This window comes from Maylandia zebra, linkage group LG15 (assembly GCF_041146795.1).
Source record: "Maylandia zebra isolate NMK-2024a linkage group LG15, Mzebra_GT3a, whole genome shotgun sequence".
NCBI classification, from domain to species: domain Eukaryota; kingdom Metazoa; phylum Chordata; class Actinopteri; order Cichliformes; family Cichlidae; genus Maylandia; species Maylandia zebra.
This window is the reverse complement of record NC_135181.1, coordinates 27686761-27705448: the sequence shown is the minus strand read 5'-3', so window position 1 is coordinate 27705448 and position 18688 is coordinate 27686761. Positions and strand designations below refer to the sequence as shown.

At 45.0% G+C, this 18688-nt stretch overlaps 1 protein-coding gene across 3 annotated transcripts; it reads right to left on the bottom strand.

Moving 5' to 3' along the window:
* Positions 1–1569: 1569 nt before the first annotated feature.
* LOC101478763 (MAP/microtubule affinity-regulating kinase 3) lies at positions 1570–12678 on the bottom strand. 3 transcript variants are annotated; one of them, XM_004573147.6, is made up of 19 exons: positions 12182–12668; positions 11222–11410; positions 11090–11143; positions 10257–10305; positions 9796–9861; positions 9624–9694; positions 9463–9519; positions 8579–8713; positions 8376–8477; positions 8188–8307; positions 5671–5770; positions 5484–5596; positions 5295–5412; positions 5027–5217; positions 4808–4896; positions 4463–4735; positions 4210–4254; positions 3709–4086; positions 1570–1836 (listed from the first exon to the last, which is right to left on the bottom strand). In XM_004573147.6, exons 1-18 carry the CDS (start codon positions 12230–12232, stop codon positions 3717–3719), a joined length of 2193 nt encoding a protein of 730 aa, XP_004573204.2. In that variant the 5' UTR covers positions 12233–12668; the 3' UTR covers positions 1570–1836; positions 3709–3716. The 3 variants fall into 3 exon arrangements, with proteins under 3 accessions (XP_004573204.2, XP_012780750.2, XP_012780751.1); XM_012925296.5 differs by lacking the exon at positions 4210–4254; XM_012925297.5 differs by lacking the exons at positions 1570–1836; positions 3709–4086; positions 4210–4254; ... (10 more) ...; positions 9624–9694; positions 9796–9861 and adding an exon at positions 9873–10167 and having other exon boundaries at positions 12182–12678.
* Between the last annotated feature and the right edge of the window lie 6010 nt (positions 12679–18688).

Here is an 18688-nt window from a genome sequence, read left to right as displayed (position 1 = left end):
TCGACACCCCTGTCCTAGATGCATGAAGGAGCGTTTCCGCAGGTCCTTTCTCCCTGCAGCTGCCAGACTGTACAATCAAAACTGCTCCCAACAATCATAGATGTTTACATCTGCACTGTAACTGCAATAATTTAATCAACCGATTCGCACTACAACCTGGTTTGCCTCTTATCTGTAGTTAATTTGATTTAATTTACAGTACTCTGTTTATAGTAACCATTGTCCTTGATGTAAATATGAAAGAAAAATTGTGTATGTTTCTGTTCTGTGTACTGTTTGTTGTATATGTGTCTTTCTGGCTGCTGTTACAAACAAATTTCCTCTTGTGGGACAATTAAAGGATTATTCTATTCTATACTTCATACTGCTGAGACGCCAAAGCCCACGCCATAACATCCCCTCCCCCGTGTCAGATACACACAGTATTTTTCCCCCAGTAAGCAGGGTGTGGGTAACCCTGTTGTCATTGTAACCCTTCCAGTGTTTGTGAAGCAAGAATCTGCTGTGCATGTCTGAGTTCACAGTTTTCACCCTGCACGCACACTTTATGCCTAATCTGCTCCCTGATTGGCATCTGCTTTTAAGTCCTGAGCAGCACCTCCATCTCTCTGACGGTCACCAGCTACATCCAGCTGACCCTCCACAGAGTCACAGGACTCCACCCCCTCACCGCAAGCCGACCAGTGGTACTGAAGCAGGAAATGCATGTGTGTTCCTGCCCCAGTCGGTAGGATTAATGCAGCTAATCACGCAGCGGTGGCAGTTCGTTTCAGACGCACTTCAAACACAAACCGAGATTTTAACCTGTAACATTCCACCTTTGAGATGATGTAACAGGTACGCTGTGGTACGGCATAACAACACCCCCACTCGCCCAGCACCACCCAACAGCTGGATCTTTATTTAACTCAGTCGTGCGTACAAAGCGTGCACGTACCGTTATCTTCGACTCCTGCTGAGGTTATCCAGGTGAGATTATATTCACATTTCTATGGAGACCAACAGTGAACTCCAGGTGCTCGAAAACGACCTGAAAACACGACTGAGCTCAGTCTGCAGGCACATCTGGACTTCATCTGGCTCCGCCCGCCCCTTATGCCCCCCTGAACATCACGTGGGCTAAAAACCACAAGGCGGGCTTCCTGTGGTTACAGGAAGTGAGCTGTGACCTAGATGTCATGACACACCTGGACGTACAGGTCAGAGCTGTGGCTGCGCTGTCACATAGATGTGCATGACATGCGTTGCTCTAACCAGGATGTGAACCTTTCCATCTCAGTTAAAGAAAAATGTTCACTCTGACCATGAACTGGCTATGAATCCTGACCCGCCCACCAGCCTCCATCAGCGCCAACACCCGTTTGAAACACTCCCAGGGTTTCCTGTTTCCACAGGACTGGACTTACTCTTAGGGTTTTCAGCAGCTTTTATTTTGGAAACCAGCAGGAAACAAAGGCTCCTTTAAATCGAGACACAGGCCTGTCATGTGATCTCAGCTTACAGTGAGACAGGGGTGTGGCCCCTCTAGGTTCCTCTAGCTCCACAGAGACGCCACACAGGAAGTTGAGCTGCGTTCAAGGTGTTTAATGAGACACAGGTGAACCAGCTGACCGCTCACACGTACAAAACTAATGAAAATATCTACATTCACAAACACTGAACTGTCCACAAGCCCCGCCCTCTCTGCCAGGCTCCAGGGGTCAGGCTAGGCTCTTTCAAAAATAAAACAGCAGTACAGTTCCTATGTCTTCCCAGGATGCTTTGCAGCTGTCAAGTCTGTTGATCCGGAGCAGTGACAAACTGCTGACCCTGCTGTTGACAGGATGTCAGGAAACCCTGTGCATAGAAAGAGGTCATCATCATCAGAGCAACCTGTGACATCAGCATCCAGTAATCAGTAGCAGGGCTCTCAAAATTTCAAAATCCCTGGTAGCCCTTCAGGCAGGGACTCTTCAGTTTTTGGTAGCCCAAAATAAATTTAAGTAGCCCGAATAAAAAAGAGAGCAATTTTTTGATTGATGTTTTGTTTCCTTTACAATATTATACATTAAAGTATAATATTGTAAAGGAAACAAAACATTAATCAAAAAATTGTTGAAAAACAAATTACAACATTGTATAAAAATTACAATCATCAACTCAAATACTTGGTTCTAATTGAACAGAAATTTCTATGAACTTGTAAGAACTGTGTAGGACATGAATCCGTCTGTGTCAGATCCTGAATTTGAAATTTCCACTGAAGTCACGGGTAAGAGACAAGTGGAACCAAGATCTAGGCCATTTGCTTTTTGAAGTTTGCAAAGACTGCTAAATTTTGCCAGTGGTAGTTCCCTCTTAGTACGCTGTTCTAAACAGATTTTTCAGGTTTATTTTTAGTATGTTATTTGCAATTGGTGTTTGTTCTGGGAAAGATATTGCAGACTGAGCAATGCATTTCTTGCATTTCTCATGGGTTCTAATGGGGGCCTTTCTTAAAATGACTGGTCCCAGTAACAAAGGCACTTGTCGACTCAGAAATCGAGAGAAAACCAACAACACACCCGGCAGAACATTATGTTATTTACACGGGTGCACATAAGTGGTCCGCATGTGCGCATTCACTGTCAAAATAAAAGATGCGCACCAGATAAGAAGTTGAAACGCGCGTTTGCGTCCATATAAAAAGCACTGTTTTTGTCCGCTAGAGTGGGATTTTCACGGCACATTCCGCACCACATCTCTGTGCGTTCATCATTTGTTTGAAGCCAGCTCACCTCCTGCAACCACTTTTCTGAGAATACGCGCTTCTTTTGTTGTTCGGACTCCTTCTGACATTTGTTTGGAGGTGGAGGAACACCAAAGTAATTGCTTAAGGGAGCTTCTTCGACATCTTTAAGAGTTCTAAACAAATGTCTGTCCTCCTCCAGAAAATCTTATGTATGCAAACACGCGTTGCAACTTCATATCTTGTGCGCGTTTTTTTTTTTATTTTGACAGCGAATGCGCACCTGCGGACCACTTATGTGCAGCCCTGGTTATATAGCTCGTCATATTGCAGCCACAAAAATTATTTTGTCCATGAAACCATAAAGCTGCACTTTCTTTTCGCCTTATAGTCTGATTTGTCATAACTTTTCCATTTTGTGGTAAGCTTTTCTTTGGCTGTCACTTCTTCACCCTGACCTGTCTTATTTGGCTCAGCAGAACTAAAATATATATCCTGCTGCTTTTACACACACACACACACACACACACACACACACACACACACACACACACACACACACACACACACACACACACACACACACACACAACGGTCAGCGATTCTCTGCGCGATCAACCTCTCACATGTTTAAGCTTGCAGCGGGAGATTTACCTTGTCATGTTTGCATAGTGCGCAAATTATCATCACTCACCAATCAGTACTGTCGCTCTCTATACACAGTTCGCGAGATTGCAAAGTGAAAGCAAAAAACAAGCGCAAATTCAAACGCGATTTCAATATGTCACATATTGACAGTGGCTCATCGATGCCAATGACATAATTACCCAGCTACATTTCCGAAAGAATGCAAAAGCATTGACATATATTTTTCCTTCCTACAATAGCCCGACGGGCAGGGAAGAGATAGATTTTGGTAGCCCGACTGGAAAAATTGCTAGCCCCGGGACGTCGGGCTAGCGATTTTGCAAGCCCTGAGTAGCCAATGAGGTCGCACGTACCTGCGCGGCTACAGTTTGAGCTCGTTGGCGATCTTGGAAGCAACGTTCTTGAAGGCGATGGACGTTCCTGAAATCCGTTTGAAGCGGACGCCGTTGAGTGAGAGGCGGGGCAGCTTGCATACCTCCATCTCCCATTGGACAAGACTGTCGGCGTGGCCATCTCCATGGACACAGAGCAACAGAAAGTGCTCGGGCTGCTCGTAGTCGCAGTTGTTGGCATCAAGGACTTTCCTGATCTCGCGCATCATGTCTAGTGGCTCCATAGAGGATGTGGTCTTCATGCTCCACGTGAACCTCAGCGAGCGAGGCTTGGCATCCTTCAGCAGAGGAGCAGCGGGGGACGCAGGCTCCTCTTTCTGCTCCGACGACATGTTACGGCTGCAGATGGACAGAAGAGTATCAGCTGACAAACATGCTGCTCTCTGATTGGAAAGTCTCTGTGTTTACCGTCAACACTCCAAACCAATCACAATAAAGAGATGATGACATCATCTGACTCACCTGGAGCCCTCAGCTCTGCCATTCCTCTCAAGCTCTGAGATCCCTCTGACAGCAAGGACACAGGAAGCAAGAGCAAAAGGGTGACATGGATGCAGCAGGAAAGGAAGAAGGAAAGGCAGAAGGAAGCAAGGGAGGAAGAAAGCAGAGTTGGTTGTAGCAGAAGAAGAAAACACTGGAGGCTCTGGTGCTGGTCGTTACAGCGCCCCCTGTCAGCTGCCCGGTAAACCTCCCATGATGCCTCGCTGTTACATACCTGCGTGTGAATTTGGAGGTGAGCTTGGAGAAGAGGTTGGTGGAGCCTCTGGCCCGTGATTGGGCAAATGGTGCAGCGTCATGTGACAAGGTGGGGGAAGCAGGGGGGCCATTGTAGGTGGCAGTGCGTCTCTCTCGGAGCTGACCACCGTGAAATGTGCTGCGACTTGCTGTCCCCCGAGGGAAATGAAGCCTGTCGGGAGGAGTTGTTCCGCTGCTGACGCTGTGAGTGGAAGCTCCACCCCCTGATCGCTGGGGGGGCGTGGTCACTGCGCTGCGTGGAGGATGGCAAAAGTTAGATACAAAGCGTATGGATCAGCAGGCATGACTCACCTGGCGACTGTACCTGCCGTCTCTGCCGTTATGGACCGCAGCATGGCGTTCCGCAGAGCTGCACACGTACGTGTTCCTTCTCGTCATGCTGGAGGACCCGCCCTGTGACACACAGCCAATGAAAAGTGTGAAGACCATAGACAATAATCAACCAATAACTGAGACGCAGTAGGTGGAAATGAGCTTTGAAAAGCACAACACAAGCTCATCTGCAAGCTGCAGTGTCACTTACAGGGGGTGTAGCTAAGCTCTTCTTCCTCTCTGGGATATCGGCCACATTGGGGTTGTTGGCGCTCCCCAGCAGAGGACTTCCTGTTTCCACAGGACTGGACTTCGTGTTCTGACTTCTGCCCTCCAGCTTCACCTCACACTCTGCTGACGTGGTGGCCTGACTCCTGGTGGGAGGAGCCATGACAGAACACACTGAGGAGGAGAGGAAGAAGGAGGTGTTAGTGTGCCATGGGTTGGAGCCAGGTCCCAGTGTAGGAGTGGGCGTTTACCTTGGTCGCTGTATCGCCTTTGTTTGGAGGAGGAGCTACGTGGGGCAGCGACGTGCGCCGGAGACTGGCTGCTGCTAGACGGCCGCGGTTTGAGCAGGGAGGAGTCGCTGGCCTCCACCTGAAACACAGACACAGCTACACCTGTTACACCTGCCAACGTTACCTGCTGTCAACACTGTAACCACTTACCTCCACAGTCTTGCGTCCCAGCAGCAGGTAGGTGGCCGTAATGTCATCGTACTTCATCTTGGAGAGCGAATCAGTGATTGCATCTCTGGAGTAGCCCATCCCCACCATCAGGTCTGACAGATCAATACTGACAGTCAGTGTGTGTCTGTCTGCGTCTATGTGTGTGCGTCTGTGTCTGTGTGTGTACCGATCCTCTGCTCGTCTCTGATGTTCAGCTCTGGTTCGATGAAGGGTTTCATCTCGTCTTCATCAGAGCTGCTGTTGATCCACCGATCCTTCATGATTTGCTGATAAAAGAAACAACGTAACGTTCAGGTAACGTGTTACCCGGTGAGGGTTAGTCATTATAAACAGATAATTACATAATTAGTACCCTCACTATCACTGCTGTACTGATTATTTATCATGGCTATATTGACTAGGACCCAGTAATTGTTGTCCTGTGTGAGGGACCTGAGCTGTGGTGTAATGATGTCATCTCACTCTGTGCTAATGTCACAGGACCAACAGAGTAAACATTTCATGGCAACAAAGGAGCCAATATTTTTACAGATATCATGTTTCTGATGCTAAAGATCAAACTGTGTCAAACCAGCATTCAAGGAGGCTCACGGAACCGTGATCACACACACACCATTCATCATATGTAAGAATGGGAAACACACACACACACACACACACACACACACACACACACACACACACACACACACACACACACACACACACACACACACACACACACACACAATTAGCTGATTCCTGTAATCAGCTAAAGTTCAGTCAGCTGTGCGCGTTGTTCAGTTCAAACTGAGTGGAAACATGAAAACAGACCAAGCTGCCACAGTAACCAGCAGCTCATGACACCAATGCATAATTAGGTGCCGTTCTATCTATACCGAGTCGCACCTCAAGACAGATTCTTCAACATTAAGCAGCACATGACAGAGGACAGAGATGTATAGACTATCAGGATATCCTAAAGACTCCTTGAAAAGCCTCCAGTTGATTTAAAATGCTGCAGCAAGAGTACTGACAGGGACTAGAAAGAGAGAGCATATTTCTCCTATAATGGCTTCCCTTCATTGGCTCCCTGTTAAATCCAGAATTTAAAATCCTGCTCCTCACATAGGTCTTGAATAATCAAGCCCCATCTTATCTTAATGACCTTGTAGTACCATGTCACCCCATTAGAGCACTTTGCTCTCACACTTACTCTTAGAGTATTTAAAAGTAGAATGGAAGGCAGAGCCTTCAGTTTTCAGGCCCTTATTCAGTGGAACCAGCTTTCTGTTGGGATTCAGGACACAGACACTATCTCTACTTTTAAAATTAGGTTTCAAACTTTCCTTTTTGCTAAAGCATATAGTTAGGGGTGGATCAGGTGACCCTGAATCTTTGTTTAGTTATGCCGCAATAGGTGTAGGCTGCTGGGGGAATCCCATGATGCACTGGGTGTTTCTTCTTCACTCACTATGTGCTAATAGACCCCTCTGCACGGAATCATACTTGTTATTAATCTCTGGCTCTTTTCCACAGCATGTCTTTGTCCTGTCTTCCTCCACCCATCCCTCCCTGAGCCTGGTTCTGTCGGAGGTTTCTTCCTGTTAAAAGGGGGTTTTCCTTCTCACTGTTACCAAAGTGCTTGCACATTGTGGGTCATATGATTGTTGGGTTTTCTCTGTATGTATTATTGTAGGGTCTACAAGCACCTTGAGGCGACTGTTGTTGTGATTTGGCGCTGTATAAATAAAATTTAATTGAACTGAAACATGAAAGATGCACAGGTGGCTTCAGAGACTTAAAGTAAAAACCTGAAACGAGTCAGCGTTGTGCACTTCCTGCTAGGGCTGTTCGATATAACGATATATATCGGATGACGATATAAAAACGTCTATCGTTTCATTTTACACAATCGTTTGTTTCGTGGTGTCGCAAAATAAATTGTTTACGGCAATATTTTTTCATCGTTTTGATGGTCACTGTTTTGGCTATATTAATTTCTTAAAGTTCGCTATTTCTCTTATATTTAATATAACCACACTACGGACGGACAAGCGCCTGTTTTTATGCGTTATGGTTAGCAACAACGACGGTAACACCATCGCGTGTCCGCTTGTTTATGTTCCACATAAACCTTTCACAATAAAGCTCAAGATCCTGTTGAGACTTTTCAAAATAAACTGAATCACGTGAAAGAGCAGATTATTTACGGATGAGAAGTAAAAAAGAGCCGCCAGGTGCTAAAAAATAGACCTTAGACTCAAACGTTAGAACAGGCTTTTCCCCGCAGCACGCCGTGTAATAAATACTCACAAAGAAAACGGTGGCCGTTACAACTTGTGTCTAAAAATGTATCGTTTCATGCATCGGTTAAAACACTCGACTCCAGCTACATGACACGCAGCTGGAAACACTTCACGCAAATTGAGCTGCCCGAGATTCACAGAATTTACAGAAAACGTTACATTTTTGTGACTTATATCGTTATTGGGACGATAGAATTCTTATATCGGGATATGAGATTTTGGTCATATCGCACAGCCCTACTTCCTGCACCCTCGTCCAAGTCGATAGGTTTTTAGTTCATGTTTTTGTTTTCATCTGTTTATCCTTCACTCTGAATTGAACTGAATTATGCATATATGATGTATTGATTATGTACAGATGATGTATTGATTATATTGCTGATGTAGTGGTTCACCTCCAGTGTTCCTCTCTTGCCCGGGTTCAGCACCAGGAAGCGTTTCAGCAGGTTCTCACAGTCCGTTGACATGTAGAAGGGGATTCGATATTTCCCTCGCAGCACGCGCTCCCTCAGCTCCTGCACACACACCAATCACTGTCATGTCCTGATGCTGCAGGACATCCTCAGACCTCCCTGCTCCTCACCTTCAGGTTCTGCCCGTCAAACGGCAGAGAGCCACTGACCAGCGTGTAAAGGATCACCCCGAGACTCCACACATCCACCTCTGGACCGTCATACTTCTTACCCTGAAACAAACACGCACAAGCATACGTCACAAATACACACACACTCTATACTCTGCAGCTTCACAGAAAACCACACACACCACAGACACCTTTGTGCGTACCTGGAAGAGCTCAGGTGCAGCATATGGAGGAGACCCACAGAAGGTGTCCAGTTTTCCTCCAACGGTGAACTCGTTGCTGAATCCAAAGTCTGCGATCTTTATGTTCATGTCGGCGTCCAAGAGGAGGTTCTCCGCCTGCAGAGTAGCAGAGACCATTTGTTAGGAACACATGGAAGCCTGTTTATAGCTGGAGTGAAGTCTGCATTGTGACAGTAAGCACAATGCAGACATAAGCTGGATTCAGCTCTCTAAAACAGAGGAAAACCTCAATGCTTCAAAGTCAGCCTGTATGTGTTTGTGTGTGTGTAACTACACTCTGTAGTAATACAGTTGTAGGAGCTAACATGGAGAGTCAGAGTGGTTGGCTCACTGTACATGACTGTAGCCTGTATATCAAAACATGGAAATAGGTGAGCAGCTAATGCTAAGTGCTAACCTATTCCTACACTAATAAACGAAAAATAAAACCAGAGAGAAAATAAAAATACTGCAGTTAGTCTGACGCCTCGAGCGTTTTCATCCTCCTGCTGTTTTTAAATTTATGCGATGACTGTAGGGGCGTCCGATGTTAGCCCCGCTCTGAACCCTCCCTCCTTCCTGCTCTTATCCGTCTTTAACAGGACCTGACAGGAAACGGATCACCAAGCAGGACGCTCAATTTCTCACTTTTCCACAACCAGAAGAATCACCCCCGATGCTAGACATCAGAGAGAATGCAGCTTTTAGGGAGCTGCTTCCATTTTTACATACAGTTTGATAACTTCAGAAGAGGAAATCGAAAACACCTGAAAACGTTAAATTTCAGATGTGAAGGTGATTCCACACCTGCAGACCTCTCATATAAAGTTTAGGTGGGGCTTCAGAATAACCGCCCGGGGCGTTACCTTGAGGTCTCGGTGAACGATGTGCTTCTGATGGCAGTACTGGACTGCAGACACAATCTGTGGAGACACACACGGACCTGAAACACTTGGGTATTATGCGATGGATAGTACTGCCAATGTGTTACCATGGTAACGGCAGTGTGTGCATGTGTACATGTTACCTGTCTAAATTTAGCTCTGGCCTCCTTCTCCTTCATCCTACCATGAGCTACGAGGTAGTCGAATACTTCACCTGCGCGCACACACGCGCACACACACACACACACACACACAGGGTTCAAAGGTCACACCTGTCCCAGCCTCTGATTGGTTTAAAATATATGAAGAACTAACCTCCGCTGGCGTACTCCATCACTAGGTACAGAGTCTTCTCCGTCTCAATCACCTCGAACAGCTTCACTGCAAACACGTACATGTGTATACACACACAGACAGACAGGGTTCAGATAATGTAAGAGAGCTCAGCTCGCTCTCTTACATTATCTGAACCCTGCGTGAAGCCATTAGGCTGTACTTCCATGAAGTACAAGGGGAGTTCTCTGCACTGAACTCAGGCTCAGTGCAGAGAACTTCCCTTGTACTGAGGCTCTTAGAGCAGAAACAGAAACCAAACTGATCGCAGCAAAGAAAAACAAAGTCATGAACCACCTGATAGAAGCAGCGAGGTGATATGAAACAGCCGTGTGACGAGGTTCTGCCCCTCACCTGTTTAACCCCAGGAAAATTACAAATATGGCATCTGAGCAACTCTGGTCGGTCACACAGGTGCAGTGATGACGTGAGGAGGTACTCACCGATATTCGGGTGATTTAAGATCTTCATTATTCGGACCTCCCTGTAGAGCTGAGACACAGACAGGAAACAGACAGCGTCAGGAACGCCAGGATGAATCACAGACGTCATCAAGAACGATGGGAACAGTTTGGTACGAAACAAAGTTCCTGTCTTTCAGAGGTCAGCTGCGTGTGAGAGATGACGCAGCGCTCTAACCATTTCTTTCAAAGTGAGCTGTGTGATTACGGAACAATGATCAATAATTATAACGTTAAAAATCACATCAATGCCTCAGCACGGCTCCTGTAAAAACCATTCCTGATTAAAATCATCCCAGCAGCACGCAGACACTTGCAACTGAAGGTACATCAGGTCAACTCACCTATAACACCTGACTGTTTCAGACCAGCCTGAAAACATCCAGGTGAAAGGTCATCATCTTGATGTGAATTATGATGAACGTCAGCTCCCTGCGCCATTAAGAACACAGAGTCGGGCTACTGTCAGACGTTAGTCTAGCTTTATTTTTTTAGGGTGAATTCTGAGCGGTGAGCTCAGACTAAGGACGCATGTATGATCTGTGACCACAGGTTTGGTAGTCTGCACAAAGCACAGGCTGAGATTTGATGGCAGAATCACATATTAAAAACACGTTTTTCCTTGAACTTCAGCAGCGAGTCAGTAAACCAGCTCCAGATGAGTGTTTTCATGTTTCCTGCTCAGGTAAACCTAAAAACACCGTTCTCTGCTTCAGCCTGACTCTTTCTAAATAATAATAATTTGAACCATTTCAGTGTAATTTCTGCTGCGACACTTGTGAGCACATTACTTCCTGTCAGGTGACAGTGCTCACCTTCTGCAGGCTGCTGGGGTTCAGCTGGGTCTTATCGATGATCTTGATGGCGACCTGTCAGACACACACAGGTGATCAGTGCTCTGTAGGGGGTCTGGGATATTTCCCAGCAGTCCCCGGGACTCATCTCACCTCCCATCCTGTTGGGATATGTCGAGCCAGCTTCACTTTGGCAAAGTTTCCCTTCCCGATGGTTTTCAGCAGCCGGTAGTTTCCCACATGCGGTGACTCGTCTGTGCCAGACGCCGACGAGTTTTTACAGCGGGCGGAACGGACAGAGCGGGATGGCACCTCGCTGCGCCCGTCGTCCACCGAGGCATGCTGGGAAATAAACACACAGTCAGCATGGAGCATGGTCCCAGCTCAAAGTATCTGTTCATGTTCCAACCCTTTTATCCAGCAAGCACCTGGTAGCAGTGGATTGTGGACATATCCCAAAATCATAGGTCAAAATGATGAAGAATAAAGAACATCACAGTACTCACTGATATAACATCAACGCTCACTAACATGACATCGCAGCGCCCAGTGACATAACGTCATGCTCACTGACATGACATCAGTGATCATGATGATGATGATAATAATAATAATAACAATAATAACAATGGATTGCATTTCTATAGCGCTTTTCTAGGCACCCAAAACGCTTTACAATTCCACTATTCGTTCACTCTCACATTCACTCACTGGTGCAGGCAAACCACAGTTGTAGCCACAGCTGCCCTGGGGCAGACTGACAGAAGCAAGGTTGCCATATCGCATCGCAGCACCTACATCTGCGCTTTATTGGGATGTTTTTATTATGTCTCTTGGCATTAGAAACACTGGAGCTGCTCACTCAGGAGGATGTTCACCTATTTAATGATGAAGTCTGAGCTTCAGGTAACCCCGTGATGCAAACCATATATAGGTAATATTAGCAGTGGTCAAAGGTCAGCGGTCAGATTTCTGCAGTCACGAGTATGTTATTTACATTTATCAGTAAACAAACAGTTTTATTAAATAGAAACTGAACTAGAAACTAAGTAACTCACTGATCTGTTTGTTTGTTGTCTAACTTTTCCAAACGAAAAACATACGCGCACTCACGTGCTCGGGGTCCCGCTCGTTCACGGTGGGCAGCGGGGTCCTGGCGGACATGTTCCAGGGTCACAGTGAGCCAGGGTCGTTAGTTTCGGTCATGAAGCCCCCGCTCCGCTCCGGAACACCTGCGTGACGTCAGCCTGAGTTTACCTAAGCAGGTTCCCACGCAGCATCACCGGCCCCGGTCCTGGCTGCACGCCGGGCGGGTTATCTGTCCCGGCTTGGCTCGTCTCGGCTTCTTGTCCGGCTTTCTGTAACCGGCATCGACCCGAACGGAACCGGAGCACCAGTTCCTCTTTGCTGGCGGCTAGCTGCTAGCAGCCCGGCACTACCGGGTGTGCGCGTACGCGGAGCCTGTCCGGTGGCGTGTGGTGGCTTCTGGCTCGGGGACACGGTACCGGTTCGGTTCAGTCAGGGTCTCCTCATCCTCTACGGCAGCCTCACCGTTAGCCGCTACGCTAGCCAAGATGGAGGACTAACCCAGCCCAGCGCGCTGACGGGATGTGACGTTACAGACAGCGTGCGAAAGGATTGGTTAGCCGAGCGGCGGCGTTTGTTGTTGCTGGAGTGTTTACGGAGGCCTTCAGCGGTGAAGGGCCGGAGGTCCGCATTAGTATTTCTGAACCGTTCAATGTCCTTCAATGCACATATTATACAAACATGTAAGACTGCTTTCTTCCATTTGCGCAACATCTGTAAAATCAGAAATATCCTGTCTCAGTGTGATGCTGAAAAACTAGTTCATGCATTTATTACTTCCAGGCTGGACTAGTGTAATTCATTATTATCAGGATGTCCAAAAAACTCGCTGAAAAGCCTTCAACTAATCCAAAATGCTGCAGCAAGAGTACTGACAAGGACTAGAAAGAGAGAGCATATTTCTCCTGTATTGGCTTCCCTTCATTGGCTTCCTGTTAAATCCAGAATTGAATTCAAAATCCTGCTCCTCACATACAAGGTCTTAAATAATCAGATCACATCTTATCTTAATGACCTTGTAGTACCATATCACCCTATTAGAGCACTTTGCTCTCGCACTGCAGACTTACTTGTTGTTCCGAGAGTATTTAAAATTAGAATGGGAGGGAGAGCCTTCAGTTTTCAGGCCCCTCTTCTGTGGAACCAGCTTCCAGTTTGGATTTGGGAGACAAACACTATCTCTACTTTCAAGATTAGGCTTAAAACTTTCCTTTTTGCTAAAGCATATAGTTAGGGCTGGACCAGGTGACCCTGAATCCTCCCTTAGTTATGCTGCAATAGACGTAGGCTGCCGGGGATTCCCATGATGCACTGGGTTTTTCCTTTCCAGTCACCTTTCTTACTCACTATGTGTTAATAGACCTCTCTGCATTGAATCATACCTGTTATTAATCTCTGTCTCTCTTCCACAGCATGTCTTCTATCCTGTCTTCCTTCTCTCACCCCAACTGGTCGCAGCAGATGGCCGCCCCTCCTTGAGCCTGGTTCTACCGGAGGTTTCTTCCTGTTAAAAGGGAGTTTTTCCTCCCCACTCTCGCCAAAGTGCTTGCTCATAGGGGGTCATGTGATTGTTGGGTTTTTCTCTGTATCTATTATTGTACGATCTACGGTACAATATAAAGCGCATTGAGGCGACTGTTGTTGTGATTTGGCGCTATATAAATAAAATTGAATTGAAACTCAGTCACTAAATACATTTCACACTTGCACTGGAAAAATGTGAACACAACTCCAACACAGCTGTCACCTTTCACACACAGCAACTCAATACTGAACACACACGTTTGTAATGATGTGATCAGACCATTTGAGCAAAACTCTGCGACATCAGTATGTGTAAGAAGGTGTGAACTACACTCAGCAGCAACGCTTTCAGCATATCATTGCATCTGTAGCTCTGTACCCATGTTAGTTCTGACCTACAATGCCATGGTTGTGCTCTCAGCTAAACTCTGGTCATGAGACAATTACAAACTCTACCTCAAACAAACTTTACAGCTTTAACAAAGTGCTTATTTTGTAATCACGTATTTTAAGTTTTAAGTTCATTTTAAGTTTTTAATTAATGTTATCCTTTTTATTATCTTATCTAAGACATGTTTAACACTTTCCAACAAATAAATGAACTAAATTAAACATGAATTTATCACAGAAACATATAAAACAAACACCTTTATTTAACTGTCTCAGGGACAGTTACATCAACTGTTTTCTCCTGTGTTGTTAACCCTGAATGATTCTTGGTCCTGACATTTGCATCATCAGAGAAAGGCCACAAAATCAAATAGTTTGACCATAAAATCTCAGAAGTATTTGAGATTGTTGCAGTAACATCACTAAAGAAAAATATCTTCCCATGTCACTGTGCTTTCACTGCAAAAATTTCTGGCACAACTTCACCTAGTTCCAAGGTGCACGGAGAGGATGAAATAATTCACAATGCAGGAACTCCAGCAACACTTAGGGGAAGATGAACAACTTTAATAACTGACCAACACATTTCGGCTTGTGGCCGAATGTGATGACCCTGATGAAGGCCACAAGCTGAAACGCATTGGTCAATTATTAAAGTTGTTCATCTTCCCTTAAGTGTTGCTGGAGTTCCTGCACTATGCTTTCACTGGAAAATATAAAATGTTGACATTTTTTATGTAAAACAAAAAAACAACAAAATCTAAAGACTTAGATGGTCTAATGAAATCTGTGAATCTGTAGATTCATCGGTGTTTCCATCTGAGAGTGTATACAGCAGCACTGACCTTGGCTTTAGAAATCCACCTGTGAAAGAGCAAATATGAATGCTGTTGGGTTTTCTTGTTTTGCATGCAGACTCAGTGCTGCTTGTCTCCTCTTGGAGTTTTCTTATTTAAACGTTGGTGGCTTTTGTTTCAGCCATCTGTCTATCAGGAAGACGTGACGAATTTATATTCAATAACCACAAAATAGACAAATACAAGATTAAATATTTTATGTATCAAATATACATGATTATACACACAGAGTTTCTATAGAAAATAACACACACACAAAAAAAAAAGCATAACATGGAAATTTGACATAGTTTGAAAGGATAAGAATAAAGTTTCATAAGACCTCTTTTTTTTTTTTAAATGACAGCTGCACCCCGTTCTGAATTATTATTCCATAGTTTTCATTTATATCTCAAACATCTTATTCATCATGCTGTTCCATTGCTATGTTTTCATTATCATAATTTTTGGGGGATATGATTATTCATTATTACAGAGTTATGAATTTCGTGATTTTATGACATTCATAAACTTTTGTTACTTCATCTGTCATAAATCATTTGACAGGGGTCATAAACACGGGGCATCCTCTCTTCGTGCAACAATAATAATAATACTAATAACAATAAAAATAAGCCTTGATGAATATTTTACCAAAACAGAAAACTGCATTTGTAGCTCTTCAGCGTGGGTCTGAGGTACTCTTGTATTTCCTGCGTCTTGGATCTGATCCTTGTTGAGGTTATTGTGTGATTCATCTCTCAGCACTGATTGGTCATGTCACTAAGGCTACGTTCACACTGCAGGCGAAAGTGCATCAAATCCGATTTTTTTTTACCCCATGCAACCCATATCCGATCATGGTATGACAGTGTGAACGGCACAAATCTGATATTTTCAAATCCAATCTGGGTCACTTTCGTATGTGGTATATACAGTATCCAATATATATCCGATGTTTTAGAAAGCGACTGCTGTTTGAATGGTCATGTCGCATTAAATCTGTCTTTTACGTCACTGACACAAGACAGACGCCAATTATCAGCGCCGGAGAAGCACCCGAGAAGACATCCCGTGTAGATGTTAGTGAAACTGTTGGGAAGACAACTTGAACATTTTATGTGTACTGTATAATCTGCAGATTCTGACAGAAATCTGCAACTATCCTTTGAAGCGCCGCTCCTCTCTAAAACAGCAATAAGGATAATTATTAGGTTATTTACATTATTATGTAAATAACAAAATAACTTAAAGCAAAAATTGGGAAACGTAAAGTCCGAAGTCTTTATATTAAGGGCCATCAGTCAAACAATACTGTTTGGTCTCGGTCTAAACAGAGCGCGTTGTGTGTGACATCTTCTTTTGCGCATGCGGGCCGCTTTGAGGGTGCACACTAGAGCGCGTTTGCTGTCGCATTTTATCTGTAGTGTGAACAAGCAGACAAAAAAATCGGATTTGATCAAAAAATCGGAATTGAGCATTAAGACCTGCAGTGTGAACGTAGCCCAAGACTGTGATGATGAGTGAACAGGAAGCATTCACATCGGGGATCTGTTTGTGTGTTCCTGCCTCTGAGGAATCTTGTTCGTACAGTGGCAGTGATGAGCTTGTGATCACTGACTGATTGACCGGGCTTGTTTTGGAGCAGAGCTCTGGATTATTTGTGCAGATGTGATCGATGTACATTGATGTGGATTATCACACTTTATTTTCCTCTCTGATCTGGGTCAGACCACAAAAACAAAAAATCAGAGACAAAATTTGTCCTGTCCTTTTTTTTTCTTTGATTCAGTCAATGGTACAGTCTCCCAGGAGGAAAATGTCTTCATTTAATACCATTTCTGTTTTTTCTTGAAATAATGTATTTTCCTGCTTGGTGCTCTGTAACAACAACTCTGGTTTGGTATGTGGCAGGTAGATCATCTTGAGGTCTTTGTGATCCAAGTCAGAGCTCTGAATAACTGTCATGTGACTGTGAACTTTGATCCTGATTTATTATGATGGAAAGTGCTGTGGAAGTTTTCCATTACATAAAGCCTGCTGACGAGCGGTGAGCGATAGCTAACATTCTTTAATCACAAACAAAGAACAGAAAACCGAAGCTTGGTGGAGAGCCTGCATGATCGCGGGGCAAACGGTCAGCAGAGTCTCACCCGAGCCTAACATGGCTCTCAGTTAAATACCTTCTCCAGGAACAAAAGGCAGTACACAGCTGTTTCACACCTTAAGGTTTACACTCCCTTGCTACCTCCCAGAGTCCTCGAAGAGACAAAAGACTCTACCTGTGGAGTTGTCTGCTTCCCCCAACTTCCTTACTATAGCCCCACCATTTGTCTTACAGTATGAGTGTGAAACATGTTTAAATCCAGTAGCACCAAGGCATCATACAATAAAATAATGTGATTAATACATAAATAAAAGAAATTCCTATACAAAAGTGTCCTCTCTGCGTCCTTCAGCTGAGAAGCTTTTGGCCTGATTCTTAGTCTCCTGGCCCAGGTTCAGTCTGCAGTACAAAGACCTCACAGTTATCATGCAAAGAGTACAAACAGAACTCACATACACTAGATAATCTCAATAAATCTCAATATCATGAAAAAGTTCTGTTTTGTTACTAATTTTCATATATTGTCATAAAACGCTGCGTGAAGCAAGTTAGGGTGGGACCCAAATGCAGGACTCTCAGGCAGAACTAAACACAAATAGCTTTAATCCTGGATTCACAGGATGAGCAGCGAAAGTAGGGAAACACTAAAAAGACGAACGCACAGAGGGACGAGGGAGATCACGATGAGGAACAGAAGGAAATGCAGATTCTGGGCAGAGATGAAACACTGAGCTACGTTAGGCTACATTCGGACAGCAGAGAGAGGGAGACAGCTCTCCTTGGTCCTCCCATGCAGAGCTGGTAAATCATGAATTAAACACATATTGTGAAAAGCTGAGTTCAGTCTCAATGCCACACCCTGACTACTTCCAGACATACCCTTTGACATGATTGTTGCCCCACAAACCAATTTCTCTGAGCAACATGGAGCCTGTCACAGCTGGGATAAAGTCAGAGGTTGGGCACACCTGGTTAGATCTGCTGGAACCACGCTGATGACGAGTCAGTCACCTGCTGCTGATTGGAGTGTCATAAAAACACCTGCTTACAGCTGTGCCAGCTTGCTTCCTGAGAAACTTGAGACACTCACGTCATACTTCCTACTCTAAACCCGCCAAGCTGAACAGCAGCAGTCACAGAAACAGGAAGCATATTTACTAGACTTGTAGTCAAGACTGCCTAAACTGAGACCAAGACAATACCAAGACCAGAGGGTATCGAGACCAAGACAAGACCAAGACCAAGTCCAGGCGAGACCAAAACCAACACCAAGACTGAGACAAAAAAAGTCTTTAAACTGCAGTCAGATGCTGCTTCGTTTACGGGTGTCAGCCATATATATGTGTTTTTGCGAAGCACTCGCACATCCCTCCTCACTGCTGTCTACTGTCTCACTCACTTACTGAGAGGACAGACGCACGCTCCACTCGACTGTCGCATCTCTCACCCTCTCTGTTTTTCACATAATGATATTATCCTATATCCTCGCATGTGATTAGCCACAATATGGAGGGATTGGAGCATAGCTGAGCCACTGTGTGAGAGCTGAACAGCGAAAGGAAATTAAGTGAGGAGCCGGCTCTCGCTCAATGGGAGTCGACTCTGATTCACTACAAAGCACTCTCTAAGCACGGCTCTTAGAGCTGACGCTTTTGCGCATGACACATTATAGAACGT